Below are 23,238 nucleotides of genomic sequence, written 5' to 3' on the forward strand. Positions count from 1 at the left end.
TTGGAAATGATAGGCTACTTTTAAATAAACTCTGGACAAGTCTAATGAACTCTGAGTAAGGGTAGGCATATGAATATTTAATAAAGTTTGGTTTCAAATATACCAACACACTGCCACAAAAATATTAATACTATGTCTACACAGAGAAAAAGCAATTTTATTGAGTTTATACAGAAGATATTAGTTACTAAACTGCTAAATCCAAGATTTTCACATGTACGAAACCATCCTCCATTGGGAATCCAGGTCTTGGAACTAATTTGGCCGAAAAGCACATTTGATGATCTTGCGGTCCAACTGATATAAGGTTGCTTATTTATTTGTGTTGTATTTATAAGTTGTCATTTATAAATTCAGGCCTGTATCTTATTTTTCAGAACTTTGTTCTTTCTGGAGTAATTTTACTTTCATTCTCACTATGTAATGGCCTCTTATGATTTAGAGCCTTTTGCTAAATCAAAGGGGGCACTGTTAGAAAATCCATATTTTTTAGCTGTACAATGCCTTCTTATTAGCACATTTGTTCATTATATTAAAGTTCAATGCGCTCAGCTCATTGTAAATTAAGAGAAATTCTATAAATATTGTACAAGATTATTTTGCAGGAAAAAGAGCATTGGCTGTAATAGTGAACATCTAAATTTTCTGTTCATTAACAAAAACAGAACTGGAACTGGAGCAACATCTATAGTGGGGGAAATAAATAGTGGATCCGTCAACATTTTTCTTTCAGTAAATATAAAGCTAAAATGTTTTTAAAATGCATTAAAAAATGTGGAAAAAAGCCCTCGGTATGTAGGGCTTATCAGTGGACTTGTACAGATTTTAGCTGCTGTCATTTACTGCTTTTTTCTTTACTGCAAATCATTTCATTTTTTCAAAACATCTTAATCTTGTTTAGTTTTACTGTGGATTAGGGGCGGCACAACATTAAAAAACACATCATACAGCATTTCAATTACTAGATTAATAGATACATAGGCTAGACTAGGTAGACTACAAATTACTCTCCAGCTTCAAAGCTTTTCAAGCTACAGTGTTAATGATGAAAATAAAGAAATCAATAGAATAAAAGTGCTATATAATAAGTCTGTATATCGTATACAGTGGGGGAAATAAGTATTGAATGCGTCAACATTTTTTCAGTAAATATATTTCAAATGAAGCTATTCACATGAAATTTTCACCAGACATCAGTATTAACTCAAGAAATCCAGAAATATAAAGAATTCATAACATTAAAGTCCCCAAGTGAAGTTATCTGTAATAAAGTGGAATGACACAGGAAAAAGTAACATTTTAACAGAATAAGACAAAGATTTATCTTAATCTGTCTACACTGTGGTATTTGTGTAAGTCTTGTGTAAGCTTTCTGCTTAATATTAAATTTATTTTTTTGTAAAAGTTAATGAACAGATGTTTGGTTAGCCTCTAGGAAATGAGAAAGGACATATTTAACATGATATAATTAAATTATGCAGGACAGAATATTAAGGTAGTATTTTCCCAATGCAATTAAATTGTTTTCCTGTCAGTGGCAGCACAGGTGTGTATAGGACAGATGTCCTAAAGAGAAATGATAAACGTAGATATTAATGTGTTGCTGTAGCCGTACTGTAACAGTTTGCATGCCGGTATTGGTTACAATTCAAACTTTGTGTATAAAACTCTGACAGCCAGTGCAGATACTGGCTGATATTTAGTAAACCAGTGAATGAAACAGAAAAGAAAGCTTAATGTGAGAACAGCACTGGGTGGAAATTGAAAAGCTTTGTTGAGCAGTTACTATCTGCCATGCATACAGTATTGCTTCTGATCTAAAACAGGCTTAATCTGCAAATTAAAAAGTTCTCTTCTTCTAAATGTGCGAATAACAAATACCTGAATTGAGATTTTATTGTTCAAATACTGTTGCTTCAAATGTGTAAAAATAAAATAAAATAATAATAATAATCTGTGCGCATGGCTAGTATATATAACTCATTGTTTAGTCAAACCACTGTCTTTCTATTGCTTTTACCAAGTTTGCCTATGGTTATTAAAAATACAAACAAAACAAAAAAAATCTTTATGTTGTTATTGATGAAGTTATTTATGCATGAGAGCCCTAAGCAATGAAGTGCTCCTCATTGCCCTCCTAAAATGGCTTCAGTTATGTTTAAACCCTTAAAGTGATGTTACATCTATCTGTACCAAACATAAATCTAATCTAGTTTGACAGCTGAATGTTAGTTTACTGCCATTATTCTGTTACTCAAATACTTAAATACTTAAAATATAACTGTCACCATGTATATTTCATTTAGTTAAAAAAATTACTGAATCATGTCAATTAGAAGATGTGAAAATGGCATTCTAAAAATAGTGAGAATCTGACAGCCAGATGAGAATAACACAGTTTTACAGAAATCACACATTTCAGCTGAATAAGAAAAAAAAAAATCCCTTGATTTGTTAATCAAGGCAGCACTGCTAAGTGATTTTATTATCAGCAAAACATTAACCTTTGTGTGTTATTTACAAAGTTTTGGCTGAGTGGCTTCGCAGATGGTAAGCTATTTAGTCATGTCTTTTAGATATTTAGATCCAAAATCCTTGCCTATGTGAGGATATCACAATCTAACACATTTACAGTGCATCCGGAAAGTATTCACAGCGCTTCACTTTTTCCACATTTTGTTATGTTACAGCCTTTTTCCAAAATTAAATTCAGATTAAATTCATTATTTTCCTCAAATTTCTACAAACAATACCCCATAATGACAACGTGAAAGAAGTTTGTTTGAAATCTTTGCAAATTTATTAAAAATAAAAAACAAAAAAGGACATGTACATAAGTATTCACAGCCTTTGCTTAATACTTTGTTGAAGCACCTTTGGCAACAATTACAGCCTCAAGTCTTTTTGAGTATGATGCTACAAGCTTGGCACACCTATTTTTGGGCAGTTTCTCCCATTCTTCTTTGCAGCACCTCTCAAGCTCCATCAGGTTGGATGGGGAGTGTCCATTTTGAGATCTCTCCAAAGATGTTCAATCGGGTTAAAATCTGGGCTCTGGCTGGGCCACTCAAGGACATTCACAGAGTTGTCCTATAGCCACTCCTTTTCTTATCTTGGCTGTGTGCTTAGGGTCGTTGTCCTGTTGGAAGATGAGCCTTCGCCCCAGTCTGAGGTCCAGAGAACTCTGAGGCAGGTTTTCATCAAGGACGTCTGTGTACATTGCTGCATTCATCTTTCCCTCGATCCTGACTAGTCTCCCAGTTCCTGCCAATGAAAAACATCCCCACAGCATGATGCTGCCACCACCATGCTTCACTGTAGGGATGGTATTGGCCAGGTGATAACTGGTGCCTGGTTTCCTCCAGACATGACGCTTGCCATTCAGGCCAAAGAGTTCAGTCTTTGTCTTGGTCTTGGTCTGATAGTCTTTCAGATGCCTTTTGGCAAACTCCAGGCGGGCTGTCATGTTCCTTTTACTGAGGAGTGGTTTCCGTCTGGCCACTCTACCATACAGCCCCGATTGATGGAGTGCTGCAGAAATGGTTGTTCTTCTGGAAGGTTCTCCACTCTCCACAGACACACGCTGGAGCTCTGTCAGAGTGGCCATTGGGTTTTTGGTCACCTCCCTGACTAAGGCCCTTCTCCCCCAATCGCTCAGTTTGGCCGGGCGGCCAGCTCTAGGAAGAATCCTGGTGGTTCCAAACTTCTTCCATTTACAGATGATGGAGGTCACTGTGCTCACTGGGACCTTCAGTGCTGCAGAAATGTTTCTGAACTCTTCCCCAGATCTGTGCCTCGATACAATCCTGTCTCAGAGGTCTACATACAATTCCTTGGACTTCATAGCTTGGTTTGTGCTCTGACATGCATTGTTAACTGTGGGACCTTATATAGACAGGTGTGTGCCTTTCCAAATCATGTCCAATCAACTGAATTTACCACAGGTGGACTCCAATCAAGTTGTAGAAACATCTCAAGGATGATCAGTGGAAACAGGACGCACCTGAACTCAATTCTGAGTGTCATGGCAAAGGCTGTGAATACTTATGTACATGTGCTTTATTAGTTTTTTATTTTTAATAAATTTGCAAAGATTTCAAACAAACTTCTTTCATGTTGTCATTATGGGGTATTGTTTGTAGAATTTTTTTTGAAGAATTGTAGAATTTTGAGGGAAATAATTAATTTAATCCATTTTGGAATAAGGCTGTAACATAACAAAATATGGGGAAAAGTGAAGCGCAGTGAATACTATCCGACTGCACTGTAAGCTCATATAACCACAATCATAATAAAAACTACAGTAAATATAACAAGGTATAGGGTGAATATTTGTTGATCCATATTCAAATGACTGTGGAAACTCAGATAAACAGATGAGGGTGATAGATTTTTCCTGTGCCAGTATGCATTACACTCTATTCTTCTTTACTCTATTAGTACACTTCAAAATACTCATTTAGTATCATTTAGTATGCTAACTAGACCTGACTACTATACCTTTAAATACTAAACACAGTATTCCCTTATCATTCTTTACATAAACAATAATTAATTCATACACAATTATACACTAAATTAACTATAAAATCTAATTTGTGTACTGCAAAACATTTACAGCAATATTCATCATTTTGCCATATGTATATGAGTCAGATGAGACTAGAGACAATTTTTGCCACCTTCTGCCAGCATCTCCCGGCGCTGCTTCATGTGAATAGCAGCATCTATGGGACCGACACTTACTTTATTTATTTTATCCAATCAGTTACAGATCAGCTTTTTTAAATGTACAGTGAGGGAAAAAAGTATTTGATCCCCTGCTGATTTTGTACGTTTGCCCACTGACAAAGAAATGATCAGTCTATAATTTTAATGGTAGATTTATTTGAACAGTGAGAGACAGAATAACAACAAAAAAATCCAGAAAAACGCACGTCAAAAATTTTATAAATTAATTTGCATTTTAATGAGTAAATAAGTATTTGACCCCCTCTGCAAAACATGACTTAGTACTTGGTTTAAAAACCCTTGTTGGCAATCACAGAAAAAATCACACAAAAAAAGTATTTGACCCCCTCTCAATCAGAAAGATTTCTGGCTCCCAGGTGTCTTTTATACAGGTAACGAGCTGAGATTAGGAGCACACTCTTAAAGGGAGTGCTCCTAATATCAGTTTGTTACCTGTATAAAAGACACCTGTCCACAGAAGCAATCAATCAATCAGATTCCAAACTCTCCACCATGGCCAAGAGCAAAGAGCTCTCCAAGGATGTCAGGGACAAGATTGTAGACCTACACAAGTCTGGAATGGGCTACAAGACCATTGCCAAGCAGCTTGGTGAGAAGGGGACAACAGTTGGTGCGATTATTCGCAAATGGAAGAAGCACAAAAGAACTGTCAATCTCCCTCGGCCTGGGGCTCCATGCAAGATCTCACCTCGTGGAGTTGCATTGATCATGAGAACAGTGAGGAATCAGCCCAGAACTACGCGGTAGGATCTTGTCAATGATCTCAAGGCAGCTGGGACCATAGTCACCAAGAAAACAATTGGTAACACACTACGCTGTGAAGGACTGAAATCCTGCAGCACGCGCAAGGTCCGCTGCTCAAGAAAGCACATATACATGCCCATCTGAAGTTTGCCACTGAACATCTGAATGATTCAGAGGACAACTGGGTGAAAGTGTTGTAGTCAGATGAGACCAAAATGGAGCTCTTTGGCATCAACTCCACTCACCGTGTTTGGAGGAGGATGAATGCTGCCTATGACCCCTGGAACACCATCCTCACCGTCAAACATGGAGGTGGAAACATTATGCTTTGGGGTTTTTTTTCTGCTAAGGGGACAGGACAACTTCACCGCATCAAAGGGACGATGGACGGGGCCATGTACCGTCAAATCTTGGGTGAAAACCTCCTTCCCTCAGACAGGGCATTGAAAATGGGTCGTGGATGGATATTCCAGCATGACAATGACCCAAAACACACGGCCAAGGCAACAAAGGAGTGGCTCAAGAAGAAGCACATTAAGGTCCTGGAGTGGCCTAGCCAGTCTCCAGACCTAAATCCCATAGAAAATCTGTGGAGAGAGCTGAAGGTTCGAGTTGCCAAACGTCAGCCTTGAAACCTTAATGATTTGGAGAAGATCTGCATAGAGGAGTGGGACAAAATCCCTCCTGAGATGTGTGCAAACCTGGTGGCCAACTACAAGAAACGTCTGACCTCTGTGATTGCCAACAAGGGTTTTTAAACCAAGTACTAAGTCATTTTTTGCAGAGGGGGTCAAATACTTATTTACTCATTAAAATGCAAATCAATTTATAACATTTTTGACGTGCGTTTTTCTGGATTTTTTTGTTGTTATTCTGTCTCTCACTGTTCAAATACAACTATCATTAAAATTATAGAATGATCATTTCTTTGTCAGTGGGCAAACGTACAAAATCAGCAGGGGATCAAATACTTTTTTCCCTCACTGTATTTACTGGAGTATGTGCATTACATCATGACACATGGGTCCTGGAGTGGTGCTGCTTTGGCATTCTGGAAATATTTATATTGGTTCTTTACTGTGCATTTATGTAGTGCTTGTGGGTGGAATGGTACTGTATGAGTAGTATATACAGTATTCCATTAAAAATAGAGCCACTATCATGCAGTCTCTATGAACTCTTGGGTTACTGCACATGGTGTTATGCTGCTCCAGCAACATGTTTGAATATTGCCATGTTAGTTACTGTACAGCTTTTGTCAAAGTGTACCTGTCACTTGTCAAACAAGCAAAAAATGACTCATGATACAATCATCGAAACTGAATAAAAATGAATGGACCTAAACTTCATAGAAGTACTTTTATTCCTAAGAGTGTTTCTTTTTCTTTTAGCAGTGTATCTGTTACAGTGTTAGGTAAGTTACTCAAAAAAAGTAATCCACTACTGATTACTAATTACTACTTTAAAACTGTAATCTGGCGTGGCTGTGGCTCAGGTGGTAGAGCGGGTTGTACACTAATCGTAGGTGGTTCGATTCCCGGCCCACATGACTCCACATGCCAAAGTGTCCTTGGGCAAGACACTGAACCCCAAGTTGCTCCCGATGGCAAGTTAGCACCTTGCATGGCTACCACTGGTGTGTGAGTGTGTGTGTGAATGGGTGAATGAGACACAGTGTAAAGCCTTTTGGATAAAAATGCTATATAAGTGTGCCATTTACCATTTGTTTAATCTAATTATATTACTGATTACTGCATGTAAAAAGTAATCAGATTACTAATTACTTTACTTTCAAAACCTACAAAAATACACTACAAAGTGAAACTCATAGAAAGTGAAATTTTTTCAGTAATTTTCGCACATGTCAATGTATGATATGATCAGAAAAAGATGGATTTATTATAATACATGCCTTGGGTGTTGTCACTGTTTGCAGGACTACCAAGCCAATAAAATATAAAACTTTTCTAACTAGGCTAGTTTGGTGTTGCTAGCCAAGGGGAGGCACACCTAAGCTACCGTTGTATGGGTTTAGCTGCGTGCCATGCAAAGTACGGTACCTTTCCTTATACTCTGCTAATATCATGTTCATGTAAACTGGAACTCATAAAGACATTTACACACTTTGTTTTTCTGCTCAGCTTCAAAGGATGTTACTGTTTCAGTTTCAACCCCTTTAGTGGTTTAAAAAAAAATTGTGATATATCCATTTTTCCTCAAACTGACTGTGTGAGCTAGCGTTTGGTAGAATTGAGCGCTGTTAGCCAATAAGACACGAGTGTTTCCACGTATTTTTCTGTAAACCCTGTCTGATTGGTCTCGCCTCTTCACTGAAGATATAATATTACAGGTGGGCTTCTTTTACCGACGTCCAGTTACGTAGTGACAAACTGAGAATTATTCGGGGCTAAAGAAAAAATCTTCAGGGCAAAACATGATTTATTTTAAAAATGCATTTTACTTTAATTTGTAGAACAAGTAATTTAATTTTATTGACATCAATAACTGTAATCAAATTATATAAATTTAAAATGTAATGCGTTACATTACTGCGTTATCAGAAAAAGTATTTAGATTACCCAACTATGATCTGTTATTGTGCTTGTTTGATTCTTTTAAAAATACACTTGAGCTGAAACATTTCTGCACCAGATAATGTTAAAGTCATGTATATCCTAGTCAAGAGCAAATGTTTGTGTGAGGATGTTATTTCCTCTGGAAGAAGACGTTGTTATTGGCTGCATCTGAATATCTCTACTACCCTACTATACAGTAGGCAAAAAGTAGTATGCCAAAGGAGTAGCGTGTCCGGATTCTCAGTATTCATAAAATAGTAGGCGAGAAATACCCGGATGACATTCTGCTTCCAAGATTCTGCAGTAGGGAAATAATGGACATTGTGCTTTCCCATAAGGCAACACGACTGGCGCAGAAGTGCTGCCAGAATCTAAAATCGTGGAAGGTAGTTCTTTTTAAGTTTTAGGTCACATGACAATGCCAACATGGCGGATGCAGTACATCTGGATTGTATTCATGCTAGACACATCTACTGATCAGTACATATTGTATTAATGGCCGAGCAGTAGGTACTGAATTGAATGCAGTAGGTACTGTCATAGTAAAAGATTTTGGACACAGCCATTGTCACATACACTCATTGACCACTTTATTAGGCTAACCTGTAAACCTACACATTCATGCAGTAATATAATCAGACAATCATGTGGCAGCAGCGCAATGGAAAAATTCATGCAGATACAGGTCAAGAACTTCAGTTAATGTTCACATCAAACATCAGAATGAAGAAAATCTGTGATCTCTGTGACTTTGATCTTAGCTTGGTTGGTACCAGATGGGTTGGTTTGAGTATTTCATAAACTGCTGATCTCCTGGGATTTTCACACACACAACAGTCTCTAAAGTTTACACAGAATTGTGCAAAAACAAAAATAATGCTGAGTGAGTGACAGTTCTGTGGGCAGAAATGCCTTGTTGATAAGAGAGGTCACAGAAAAATGGCCTAATCGGTTTGAGCTGCCAGGAAGGATATTGTAATTCAAATAATTACACTGTGGAGAGCAGAAAAACATCTCAGCATGCACAAAACATCAAACCTTGTGGTGGCTGAGCCACAACAGCAGAAGACCACATCCGGTTCCACTATTGTCAGTTCAGTACAAGAAACTGGGCCGTTGAAGATTAGATTTTTAAAAAATCCAGTCTTCAACTGTCCAGTTTTGGTGAGTCTGTGCCAATGATGGCCTCAGATTCCTGTTCTTGACTGACTGGAGAAGAACCTGATGTGGTTTTCTCCTCTTTTAGACCATCCATCTCAAGGTTTTATGTGTTGTGCTTTCTGGGATGCTTTTCTGCTCACAACGGTTGTAAAGGGTGATTATTTCAGTTACTATAGACTTCCTGTCAGCTTAGACCACTCTGATCATTCTCCTCTGAGCTCTCTCATCGACAAGGTGTTTCAGCCTTCAGAACCTTCGCACATTGTTTTTTGCACTATTCTCTGTAAACTCTAGAGACTGTTCTGTGTGAAAATCCCAGGAAATCAGCAGTTTATGAAATACTCAAAGTGGCCCATCTTGCACCAGCATCCATACCATGGTTAAAGCCTCAGAGATCACACTTTTCCCATTCTGATGTTTGATGTGAACATTAACTGAAGCTCTTGACCTGTATCTGCAAGATTATATGCATTGTGCTGATGCTACATGATTTGCTGTTTGGATAACTGCATAAATGAGCAGGTATACAGGTGTTCCTATTAATGGGACCGGTGAGTGTATACATGTACAGTCCAGTGAAATTATTCTTTCCCCACATATCCCAGCTTGTTAGGGAGTTAGGTTCAGACTGCAGGGTTATAGCCATGATATGATACTTTCATGGTATATATCAGGTCGACATTTTTGTATTATAAATTCTTTGTTGTAATATTTTGATATACTGGATTTTTGATTTCCATGAGCTGTAAGCCGTGATCATCAAAAGAGGCTTGAAATATTTCACTTTATGTGTAATGAATCTAGAATATATGAAAGTTTCACTTATTAAATAAAATTACAGGTAAAAAATAACTTTTCCACGATATTCTAATTTTATATATATATGCACCTGTAAGTCCTAGTCCTAGAAGTAAGTGAAAGTGCGTTTGGTTGCAATTATTGCTGCTGAAGGTGGCACGACCAGATTTGTGTTTAAGGGAGCAATTAGTTTTTCACATGGGTGATAGGTGTTGGATAACTTTTTTTTTTTTGCTTCAATAAATAATTTTTTTTAAATACTGTATTATGTGTCTACTCAGGTTGCCTTTGTTTTATGTTGCATTTCATATGAAGATCTAAAACTATTTGGTATGAGATATACACACAAACAGAAGAAATCAGGATGGATCAGGCAAATAGTTTTTTCGCAGCACTGTACACTGACATTTCAATATATAGCACAGAGGATGCAGGACTTTGCCATCTGCAATCAGCCCTGATTCTTTTGGCTTTCCCAGAAAAGTATGATTTGATTGATTTGCTGTTATAAATAATGAGAACCAGTTTACAAGCAGGAAAAACCATTTTATTTTTTTAAATAGTTTGGGTTTTTTTTTTTTAATTGGATTATTGCTGTTGCATTAATCCACATATATCTCAGTGACTGCAACTTTTACGACAGATGATCAAAGGGGTGACATGCTTTGGCTGATCTTGTAGTTCTGCCAAATCTCTGCTTCTTTCAAGGAAATTTATTTGTGTTGTTCCCATTTTTCTCTTCCTTTTGACTGTGCTCTCAGAGACCCTTGTTTTTCTGCTCATGTAAAACATGCAGGAGTTTAATTTCTTACACATTATGACAGTACAGTAGATATGAAAATGGGGCAAGACTGTAAACTTCTGACCATGCGTTATACTATGTTTAGCTGGAATTATGAATTATGGCCCATGGTATAAAACTCTATTCTCTTCTGGGCTGTTTGGGGATTTTGTTTATTGGTTTCTAAATCAAATAAAGGTCTCAGCTTTCATACTGTATATACTTAATTAGCTCTCAAAAATAGGATGTTGTATTTGCAGCTGCATTCTCTCTCTCTCTCTCTCTCAATTGAATTATTTTGTCCTCCAAATGGCAACTACACTCTGTTTTTTATGCCAGTCTTTGTGTAGGAGCTTCTTCCCTGTGTGACAGCCTTTCAGGTCATGGTGATTCTTTATTCAGGTCAAGGACTCTATTGTGGATGTACATACTTTGGTACCAGATGCCTCCAACTCCTTCACCAGTTCCTTTCTAGTTGCATTGGGGTTCAGTTAAACCTTTTGTACCAAAGTTTGTTCGTCCCTGTGAGTTAATTTGTGCCTCTTTACTGTATGATGTAGTGTCTGTGTGGTCCCAAGACGTTTATATCTGTATACACCTGGGTGAACAGATGCTCATGGTACTTTCTGTAGTTCAGAAATAGAAACCAGACTTGTGGAGGTCCACAATTTTTTCTGAGGTCTTGGCTGAGTTTTTCCATTGTGTCAGGTCACTTAAATACAGCCAAATGTGCACTGCCAATTAACTCCTAATGATGACAACTGGCCAATCAGACGCTTATAAAAGTCATTACATTAATTTCAATACATTAATTAATACATTCATTTCTATCAGCTTTTTTAAACAGAGTCAACCTGCTGTGTGTAAAAGTTGACCCCCTGGAACTCTGATACAGTGAATTAAAGCAGAAACTAATCTGTCTTTTATCAATCTTTTTTTTTTAATTACATCTGAGAGAAACAAAGTAGATGCCTTAATTGACTTTTAAAAGAAATGTATGGTGTAGGGAAAATGAGCTGTTTGGAATAAGTTGCTGTGTTCTCCACTGTTATATGTAAGAAAAACATTAGCTCTCAAGGAATCTTAATTAATTTAGGCAAATTTTTCCAGAATTAAATTACAGCAACTAACTAATTTATTTGTCCACCGAAGCTTTTGGTGAGGGTGTGCACTGAGTCTGAAAACTCATGCCCTTGCCCTTTGGCAGTAATACCTTGTAGTGATTTAATATATAATTCATTATATTTCATAGCAAGGTAACAAAATCGACAAGTTTAGGGACTCAGATCATGAACAAAATAACCAACAGAGCAACTTCACTTCAATATAGATGAGACTTTATGACACTAATTTAACTACCACACAGAGACTATTCTAACACATACAGGTGCATCTCAAAAAATTAGAATATCGTGGAAACGTTTTTGTTTTTTTTCCCCCTGTAATTTAATTCAAAAAGTAGAACTTTCATATATTCTAGATTCATTACACATAAAGTGAAATATTTCAAGCCTTTGTTTTTTGTTTTAATCTTGATGATTACGGCTTACAGCTCATGGACATCAAAACTCCAGTATCTAAAAATATTAGAATAAAGAATTTATAATACAGAAATGTTTACCTTCTGAAAAATATGTTCAGTTACTTGGTTGGGGCTCCTTTTGCACAAATTACTGCATCAAGGCGGCATGGCATGGAGGCAATCAGCCTGTGGCTGATGATAAACAGCATGATGATTAAAAATATAGCTATGAACCTTGTATAAAAGCATGATATATTAAAGTAGACTTCACGTATGAAAGTTAACCGTCTCTGTCCTCTGTTCTGTGGGTGGTGTGAAGAGCTGTTTAGACAAAGGAGGAATGTTAAATTTCACAATCTGGGGTTTGTAGTCTGCGGATTGGGGATTGTAGTCTGTAGCGGTCATGTTTGTATGCCGTGGTGTTTTCTGGGAAGTTGAGTTTGAGGCAGGAGTTGACCTGACACTCTGTGGTTAATAAGCTCATATAGGAGCACATCCAGGGCTTTGTATGCGAACAAAGGCTGCTGTTTTTCCATATGGAACAATTTTCCATTATAATGCATCCTAATAGACTCCAGCTCACACACTGTTCAAAATACAGCATCAAACATAAGGAGTCAAAATTGATGCCATGATGTCAGGTATACTAATACAGAATTCTGTTTCAATCCTGCAGCTCTGTCTTTAAACTGCATAACCATAAGCATGAACATAACTTTGTGCTGAGATTATGCCCTAGCAATAGCACAAAGCAACTGGTCCCCAAAGCCCATCCACCCTCAGACACTGGATCCATTTCTATGTGGCTGATAAAGAGAAACTCAAGCTGTGGGGTTGGCAATGCTAATTTCACAATTCTCATGTTAGCTGTTGTGGACATGGTTAAAGTCTCAGCGTGGGCTACACTATGTAATCAAATTCCACTAAAATGGCAGCACTAGACTGAATAGCAGCACCAGGCAGATTTGTGGGTGGTTATTAAAAAGAATAAGAATAAGAAAAAGAAGGAGAAGAAAAAACCTCACCATGCACAGTGCCAAAAAAGACTTTGTACATGGTGAATCTCTTCTTCTGAAATAATGCCCTGTGGCTCTGGCTAACTTATCACTCACTGCAGAGACAGCATGCATTTATAGCTCACTGTAATCAAATGCACTGCCTTTCAACCTTGTGGGGCATTTGGTGCAATCAATTTTGCAGTTCATTTCTGCTCTCCAATTATGTGAAGTTATTCTGATGGAACCCAAAAATATTGGAATAATCATATGAATATTTAGCTTGTTCAACCACAACCAATGTCTAGGCCAGACCTCTATCTTGCCAGGGCAACACTTTTACCACGCGTCAATCTGAACCCTTTTAACCTGAGCCATCACTGCAGATTAATATTACTCAATAGTGCCCCTGTTCTGGATTAATTTGTTTGTGAGGTCCATGCTGATGAAAACTGGGGAATCATATATGCATACCAGTATTTGTACACAATCTTTATTATGGCCATTTGTTTGCATCTGGCCTTTTGGTGACAGGTTTGCTATGATTTCTGTTCCAGTCAATCATTCTACAGTAATTTATCAGTAACCAGAATAATGAGTGAGGAAAAAAAACACCTACAGTAAATTATTGTATTGCACAGCTCCTACTGTGTAAGTAGCAAGAGCCAGATGTAGCCAAGGTATGTTTGTGCATCTCTTAGTGTTTATACAGCTGATTGCACAATCTGAGAAACGTAGGATCCAAGTGCATTGATTTTTTAAAAATAAATGTAGGACACAATCTGTCTTAGAGGCAGGCACAAGAGTCAAAGCCAAACTGATAAATAATATGCAAAACAACAAGGATAGGCAAAGGGTTTCAATTGGTAATCAATCCAGAAGTATCAGAAACTAGAAAATGCAATCGAAGAAGAAGGTAAAGCAAGCAAGGCTTTGCTAATGAACACTGACAGTATATAAACAGTAAATAAATGAGAAAGTGGGTATCAGGTGAAATTTCAGCTGACATGGATGTAGCCTAGTATTCTGGTGATGAGGACCTCTGGGAGGGAGTTAGAATCCCACCTTCACCCTTTGTGTGTGCGGAATCAATAAAGGTACGTTATATTATATATATATATATATATATATATATATATATATATATATATATATATATATATATATATATATATATATATATATATATATATATATACATACATATATACATATATACATACACACACACACACACACACACACACACACACACACACACACACACACATTCCTAGTTCAGCCATTAATCTGTGCAATGACTGGCTCCCTCGACTCCCGTGCACCGTGCAGCAGCCATGCTTCTCTGTCCACGTAACCCTTTATTATTAGTTAACCAGCTAATTAGCCAGCTCTGGCCTGCTGCACCACGACATTTTACATCCTTGGGCAGTAAAATGCTGACAATCAATTATAAATGCTTGTAAACACCAACAAACGGCGTAAACATTGACAAGGCAGGTAACGTTGCTAAATATTGCTAACACAGATGAACAGCAGTAAATACTGTCAACAGATGACAAACGCCTGTACACACTGGTAAAAGTTGATCATCACTGAAAAACACAGATAAACAAATGGCCAGTAACTAAAAACAATGGGCAAAAACACACACATAATGGTGGGCAAATGCTAATAAACTGATAATAGATGGCAAATGCTGACAAGCACTGTTAATGGCTGATAAACACTGATCGTGGCAGATAATGCTGATAAATGCTATAATAGCTGACAAATGTTGATAAGGTTGGAAAATACTGAAAAATGCTGATAAATGCTTATAAATGCTAATAACGGCCGATTAAAGCTGGGAAATGTGGCAATACGCTGATAATGGCTGGTAAATGCATAAATGCCGATAATCTCTGGTGAATGCCATAAATGCTGAAAAGCAGATAATGGCTGATAATGGCTGATGGATGCCAACAATGCCAATGATCATTTGTAAACGCAGTTAACAGGGGATAAATTCTGGAAATGCTGATAATGGCCATAAACGATGATAAACACCAGTAAACATGACAAATGCTGATAATGGCTGAAAAACGCTATACATGCCAGTAAGCACTGTTAAATGGCATGAATGCCGGTAAATGCTGTTAAAAGCTGATAAAGGCCAATAAACGATGGTAAACACTAATAATCCCTGAGATTAGTCGTTAATATCCCAAACACAAATAAAGGCCGCTAAATGCCGGTAACGACCAATTAAAGGCGATAATTTCTGATAAATGCTGGTAAATTCTTATAACGACAGATAATAATGGTTGACAAATGCTGATAAAAGGATGATTAATGATGGTAAACACTGGTAAATACAGACTACGGCCGATAAACACTTATAAATGCCGATAAAAGCACATAACGGCTGATAAATGGCTGGTAAACGCCCATAAAAGCTGGTAGTACGCTGATAAATCCAGGCAAAGGCTACAGATTGATGAACAATGGTAAACGCAGATAATGGCCGATAACGGCTGACTAAATGCTGATAAGACCAATGAAGAGTGGTAAATGCTGAAAAATGCTGACAACAGTCAATAAATGCCAGTAAACGGTGGTAAATGCTGATAAGTGACCATAAACAATTAACATAACATGAGTGATAATAGCAGATAATCGTTAACAAATGCTCAAAATGGCTGATCAATGCAGATCAATGCAGGTGATGGCATATAAATGCTGATAATGGCTAATAAATGAGGTTAAACACTTATAAATTCCATTTAATGCTGAAGGGAAAATATCAATTCCACACGATTCAGTTAATTAAAGATTTGCAAGTGGTGCTGGGTTTCACTAGGTGCACGCCTCTTTCAAATTCACTCAAGCAGCATAAATCCTTGTTGTGACCAACGATTTTGCAGTCGTCCAGCAGATTATCCATTCCCTAAAAAAAAACCCCTAAAAACATCTATTCCACACAGTTCAGATAATTGGCACTCTAAGTGGCACCAATTAGTTTATTAGGAGCGCCCCCTTTTTTCACATTTGCCCAAGCAGCACGAATCCCTATTGCCCCATAGCAATCCTGCAGTCACCAGTCAATTATCTTTCATAAATTTATTTATTTTTTTAAAGAACCACACTCACCCCAACATGCATTCACATTATGAACTGCACACCTATCTAGTCTAAACCCAGTATAGTATAGTATACCGTCAGCTGGGTACAAACAGCCATAGTTAGTACACACTTGCGTTCTATACCTCCTTGGAGTAGCAGCAGTGCACAAGTCTTGATGACATTGTGATGTTTTTTCCACTTGCGGATAATGGCCCCAATGGTGCTTACTGGAAGATTCAGAAGTTTTGAAATACGTCTGTATCCGACTCCATCAATATGCTTTGCAACAAGAAAGTTGCGAAGGTTTTGGGAGAGGTCTTTGCTTTTACACATCATGAGATGTTTCTTGTGTGACACCGTGGTAATGAAAAGCCTTTTTATAGACCATCAATTTACTAACCCTGCTGATATTAATTTGCACAGATAGGAGGTTGTCACGTATCTGAATGTAATGGAGGTAGGACGGATGCAAATGCAGATTACAGCTTTTATTAAAGAGAGGCAGGCAAACAAATCTAAATCATGAGACAATAGCATGGTCAAAAACAGGCAATGGGTCAGGCGATTGGCAAACAGGTATAAACTAGGCAAGGCAAAAGCATGTAACAAGAAAAAGGAAACAAAGACTATGAAACAAAACGAGGAACAGGTATTGTTGGTATGGTGATAACACTCAATACTTCATAATGTACACGAGGGGTTTCAATAACAAACGTAATCACGGGTGAAACACAAAACAGCTGAGAACAATGATAGGAAATGATACGGGAAACAACCACTGAAGATACGGGGTGGAGACAGGACATGAACCGTAACAAATGCACCTGTTGACAGTAAATAAAGTCAGAGTCACTGAAAACCCAAAAGCGTGCGCTTGGAGCGATTTTCCAAGCACGCTGCATGCTACAGCATTTAGCTCTAAGGGAAATCGGGACAGAGGTATAATTACTTATGGATTTCAGATGGTTCATTGCCCTACCTTGCCTTGGAGAACTGCTTTTTCTTAGTGTGTTCAATTCTTTTTTCCTGTGTCATTCCACTTTCTTACACATAACTTCATTTATGGACTTTAATGATTTCTTGAGTTAACACTGATGTCTGGTGAAAATTTCATGTGAATAGCCTCATTGGAAATATATTTACTGAAAAAAATTAATTCAATTTATTTTCCCCACTGTATACGATATACAGACTTATTATATAGCACTTTTATTCTATTGATTTCTTTATTTTCATCATTAACACTGTAGCCTGAAAAGCTTTGAAGCTGGAGAGTAATTTGTAGTCTACCTAGTCTAGTCTATGTATCTATTAATCTGGTAATTGAAATTCTGTGTGATGTGTTTTTTTAATGTTGTGCAGCCCCTAGTCAATGATTCTTTTTTGGACCATCAATGCTCCATAGCACATTTTAGTACATGGTGTGATGATAATTTTCTCCACCTTAATATCAAAAAGATGAAGGAACTGGTTTTTGGCTCTTCCAAAACACCTACCCATCCTTCCAGTATTACCATTAATGGAGAGATGGTTGAAAGTGTGGAGCATTTCAGATATCTGGGCATCACATTGGATAAACATCTCAACTTCAATCAGCACATTCTAGGTATTTACAAGTGCTGTCAACAGAGACGCACAGTTATCCGTAAACTTAAATATCTGTCTGTTCACTCTAGTCAGCCTCTTCTTCTGTACCGAAGTATTATTGAACCAGTTCTTATGAATGGTGCCATTTGTTTTTTCGATATGCTAATAGTAACCAATAAGAACAAACTTTTGAAAATAACTAATTTAGCAAGGAAGTTGTCAGTTCATTTATGCTCCGGAAGGCACATAAAATTTTGAATGACCCAAACCACCCACTTTATCAATATTTCAACCCCCTTCCTTCTGGCCGCAGGTATAATCTACCCATGGGCAGAAAGGCTACCTATGGTAGGAGTTTTATTCCTATGGCTATACGAGCATTAAACACATAGGTACTCAGCCATTGTGATGTCAGATGCATTGTTGTATGATGATCCTGATGTTTTTCTCCTTGTCCTCTTCTCCCCTCTATGCCTGTGATTGTTTATGATGGCCTATATGTATGACGTTGTTATGTTTTTGTACGCACCCACTGTGGAAACAAATTTCCTCTTTTTGAGGACCAATAAATGATCGATCGATCGATCTATCTATCTATCTATCTATCTATTCCACAGTGAAACTAAACAAGATTAAGATGTTTTGAAAAACAGAAATGATTTGCAGTAAAGAAAAAAAGCAGTAAATGACAACAGCTAAAATGTGTACAATTCCACTGATAAGCCCTACATACCGAGGGCTTTTTTCCACGTCTTTTTAATGCATTTTAAATACATTTTAGCTTTATGACACTGTCCTATGTAACAGACCTTGTATATACAATTGTTTAACATTATGAATATACACCACAACAAATTATGTCAAATACTATACACATCAATAAAGAAAACAAAGCCTGCAATCTGCCAGAACAACTTAGAAACATGTGGCTAGAGAAAGAGGTAAAGAAATAATCTACTAATACAATACACCACAGAGGATAACTGAGAATCTTTATCACTACATTCTCTATATTAGTGGTTCTGAATGCCAACACTGGAAACATCATGTGGTATACCATTTGTCAAACTTATCATGAGGTGCATCAGATTTGTTAAAGCAGTGAAAGTACAAAAACTTGAAATGCGATTGTTGGGATGGAAGCTGGTGCTTTGTGAAGTGATGGATCTAATGATGTACCATTTCCACAGGCTCAACATTACTCACATACTGAGAAGTGTTCACTGGTGCTACATCCACTGTGTTTGTGAGGTTATTCATGAGCACAGCATCAAATTCCTGGAGGCCAGCACTGGTGTGCACCACCCGGTCTTTTACGAAGATGCTTATAGCACGTAGTATGAAGGACACAAACAGGTGCACATGGATGTAGTTTCTTGTGCAGTGCAGGCGCCTATAAATGTGCACAGGTGGGTTAGTACAGTGAAATATTCATATTTCCAAGAAAGAATAATAAAAAAAAAAAATGCAGGTACATCATAGTACTGTGTTTTATAAATGGGTCATTCCATCTCAAGTGGTCCAATACAGGTTGATTGACCCATTTTAAATTTTCCAAATTTTTTTAGGATTCTCAAATTCAAAATTTTTACAGTAGAATGCTACTATAGAGGACTTATTTCTGTGAAAATTTCAGGTTCGTATCTTGTCCCCCACCAGAGATATTCAAAAGAAGTCTCAAACCTGAAATGTTCTGCATGCACACTATACTTCCCTCAGTACCCCCTTAAAATTAAGATTAAGACTCCAGCCCTTCCCATTATAACTCTCATTATAACAGTTATCCTTTTCTTTTATAGAGTTAAACATTTATAATAATACAAAGACCAGGTGTTCTATAGGTGTGTTTTCCCCTACTGTATATCAAATCGGTCATTTACTATAGATATTCATATATGGGACACAGTGGCACGGAGGGTAGTATTTCATTATGTGGGTTCCCTCCAGATTTTTCAATTTCTTCCTGAAACATATCAGTAGGTGGATTGGGTACTCTAAACTGCTCCTAAGTGTGCTAAGGCAGTGGTTTTCAGAGTGGGGGCTGCGGCCCTCTTGGGGGCCGCCCGGGGGGCCTCAACAATTTGGTGTGAAAAATAAATTCTCACTCTCAGACAACCACACACACACAATCAATTCCTAATGTAATGTAAAGATGTAAGATGTAGTTATTAATAAAAAGGGGGATATATTCAGAAGTCTGTATTTTTAATGTGTTTTAAAGACATCTTGCAAAAGGGGGGCCTCTGTGAAATATTAATGCCATTTGGGGAACCCCTGTGCTAAGGGACCTTTAGGAGTGTTGCCCAGGATAAAGGACCAGAATTACTGAAAAAACATTTAATCAGGTTTTACACATATTCTCACTCATGTCCTTGAATTAACTGTATTTAGATGTGATATATATATATATATATATATATATATATATATATATATATATATATATATATATATATTTTTTTTTTTTTCTTAGGATAAATTTACTTCAGTTAAAGGATAGATTTCTCTCATATCTTCAGTGTGAGATTAACCTACTTTTTTCATGACCTCTTTAATCCAAGGGTGCCAGTAATGTTGGAGGTGATTGCAAGTGAACCAGGGCTCATCAGTTTTAATCAAGTGTACTACAGTAATGTAGATACCTCTTATAATCTTCAGGGGTTTTTTTCCCCCCCAAATACCGCAACTGTGTCTGGTACGGGTTTTCCCCTTTCTTCTGAAATCAAGCACTGTTCTTGGTCCTCTTTCAAAATGTGTTAAACTGTGTTAAATAATTACTGAAAAGGCTATTGATCTGGTACAATGTGCAGCTTGGAAATAACAATGATACAGTAAGCAATGATGAAACAGCTTTTAGGATGTTAGGATTAATATTATTTTCATTTTGTCTTGCTTATCATTATTTATAATATTAAACTAGTTATTTTACTTTACTCCACACTTTTACCAAAATAAATTAATTTTTGTCTTAGGCGTTAATTATTCTTTCTTCCTTCCAGATGGGAAGCTAATGGATAAAGCAATACTTCAGATGCATTTGGTTTAACATTTACATTGCAGGTAGATACGTTTGTAAGACATGGATTCATGTTTACTGTCAAATAAAGGAACTATTATTACCAATGAAGTGTACTAGTCACCAAAGAAACCACACAAATAGATGTCTGCATTCAGTGTCAAGTGAATCACTGCAATCCTTCCTATTACACCCTTTGTCTCTCCTCTGGAGTTGACGAGGTCTGAAATGTCTTCACTATTAGCATGTAAAATAGCTCGCTGGCCACCTGCAGATGCACGCAGCTCTGGAATCACAAGTCTCATGAAACTACACAATAACCTTGGTGAAAATTCTCTCTCTTTTAAAGAGAAGATACTTTAAATGCTATTATAACTAACTATTATAATGAATGGCCAACACATTTAAGCTGAATAATTGAGACTTCCTCCATCTTAGCCAGAGTTGGAAAGTATCTTTTGCATGAAATTTATTCCTAGCCTGTGCTTTTATTTTGTAACACTTTTGGTGAACTTACAATATTTGATCCCAACGGACCGCTCAAATAATTTTGTGGATGGAGTTATTGAGAACTTTTTATTTAACATCAGATCTGGAAATATCCTACAGTGCCTTCTGCAAGAGTGGGCAAGTTATTCTCCACATAGCCATTCCTCCTCCTTAAAGAGGGCTTTGAATAACTATCGTCAGAAAGATATAACCACAAAAAGATCTCCTGAGTGCTACTTACCCTACAGCATTGTTCTATGACTCATTTTACACTTTGGTTACTGACAGTACAGTACTGTGCCTGTTCAACTAGGCTTCAAATGCTTAGAGCCTCTTTCCTCATGTATGCATTTACATTTGCAAATAAAATCCTTTTGAAAATGTATACTGCTGATTAGTGAATCAACCATTTTGCTCCCAATCCCCAAATGTTACATGAAGTGTATAACTACTTGATTTGACCTCAGTGTACTCAGTGCAATGCTCTTGGCCTATAATTTTAATGGTGCTTAATGTCATGCTTATTTCTAAATGCCAGTAAGTTTTAAAGATACAGTGCATCCGGAAAGTATTCACAGCGCTTCACTTTTTCCACATTTTGTTATATTACAGCCTTATTCCAAAATGGATTAAAGTCCTTATTTTCCTCAAAATTCTACAAACAATACCCCATAATGACAACATGACAGAAGTTTGTTTGAAATCTTTGCAAATTTATTAAAAATAATGAACAAAAAAAAGCACATGTACATAAGTATTCACAGCCTTTGCTCAATACTTTGTTGAAGCACCTTTGGCACCAATTACAACCTCAAGTCTTTTTGAGTATAATGTTACAAGCTTGGGACACCTATTTTTGGGCAGTTTCTCCCACTCTTCTTTGCAGGACCTCTCAAGCTCCATCAGGTTGGATGGTGAACGTCGATGCACAGCCATTTTCAAATTGTCCAAAGATGTTCAATCGGGTTCAAGTCTGGGCTCTGGCTGGGCCACTCAAGGACATTCACACAGTTGTCCTGTAGTCACTCCTTCGTTATCTTGGCTGTGTGCTTAGGGTCATTGTCCTGTTGGAAGATAAACCTTCGCCCCAGTCTGAGGTCCAGAGCGCTCTGGAGCAGATTTTCATCAAGGATGTCTCTGTACATTGCTGCATTCATCTTTCCCTCGATCCTGACTAGTCTCCCAGTTCCTGCCGCTGAAAAACATCCCCACAGCATGATGCTTCCACCACCATGCTTCATTGTAGGGATGGTATTGGCCAGGTGATGAGTGGTGCCTGGTTTCCTCCAGATATGACACTTGCCATTCAGGGCAAAGAGTTCAATCTTTGTTCAATCTTTGGTCTGAGAGTCCTTCAGTTGCCTTTTGGCAAACTCCAGGCCGGCTGTCATGTGCCTTTTACTGAGGAGTGCCTTCCGTCTGGCCACTCTACCATACAGGCCTGATTGGTGGAGTGCTGCAGAGATGGTTGTTCTTCTGGAAGGTTCTCCTCTCTCCACAGAGACACTCTGGAGCTCTGTCAGAGTGACCATCGGGTTTTTGGTCACCTCCCTGATTAAGGCCCTTCTCCCCGATCGCTCAGTTTGGCCGGGTGGCCAGATCTAGGAAGAATCCTGATGGTTCCAAACTTCTTCCATTTATGGATGATGGTGGCCACTGTGCTCTTTGGGACCTTCAAATGCTGCAGAATGTTTCTGTACTCTTCCCCAGAT

General features: G+C 37.6%; 1 protein-coding gene across 1 annotated transcript in view; it reads right to left on the reverse strand.

Annotated features, from left to right (window-relative positions):
* Nucleotides 1–23,238, reverse strand: part of pth2ra (parathyroid hormone 2 receptor a) — an 82,608-nt gene that overhangs the window by 36,706 nt on the left and 22,664 nt on the right. The window contains exon 6 of the mRNA XM_017469306.3: nt 19,228–19,414. Within this exon, the coding sequence (XP_017324795.1) occupies nt 19,228–19,414 (187 nt within the window). The remainder of the gene's footprint in view (nt 1–19,227; nt 19,415–23,238) is intronic.

Source organism: Ictalurus punctatus, chromosome 6, assembly GCF_001660625.3.
Source record: "Ictalurus punctatus breed USDA103 chromosome 6, Coco_2.0, whole genome shotgun sequence".
NCBI lineage: Eukaryota > Metazoa > Chordata > Actinopteri > Siluriformes > Ictaluridae > Ictalurus > Ictalurus punctatus.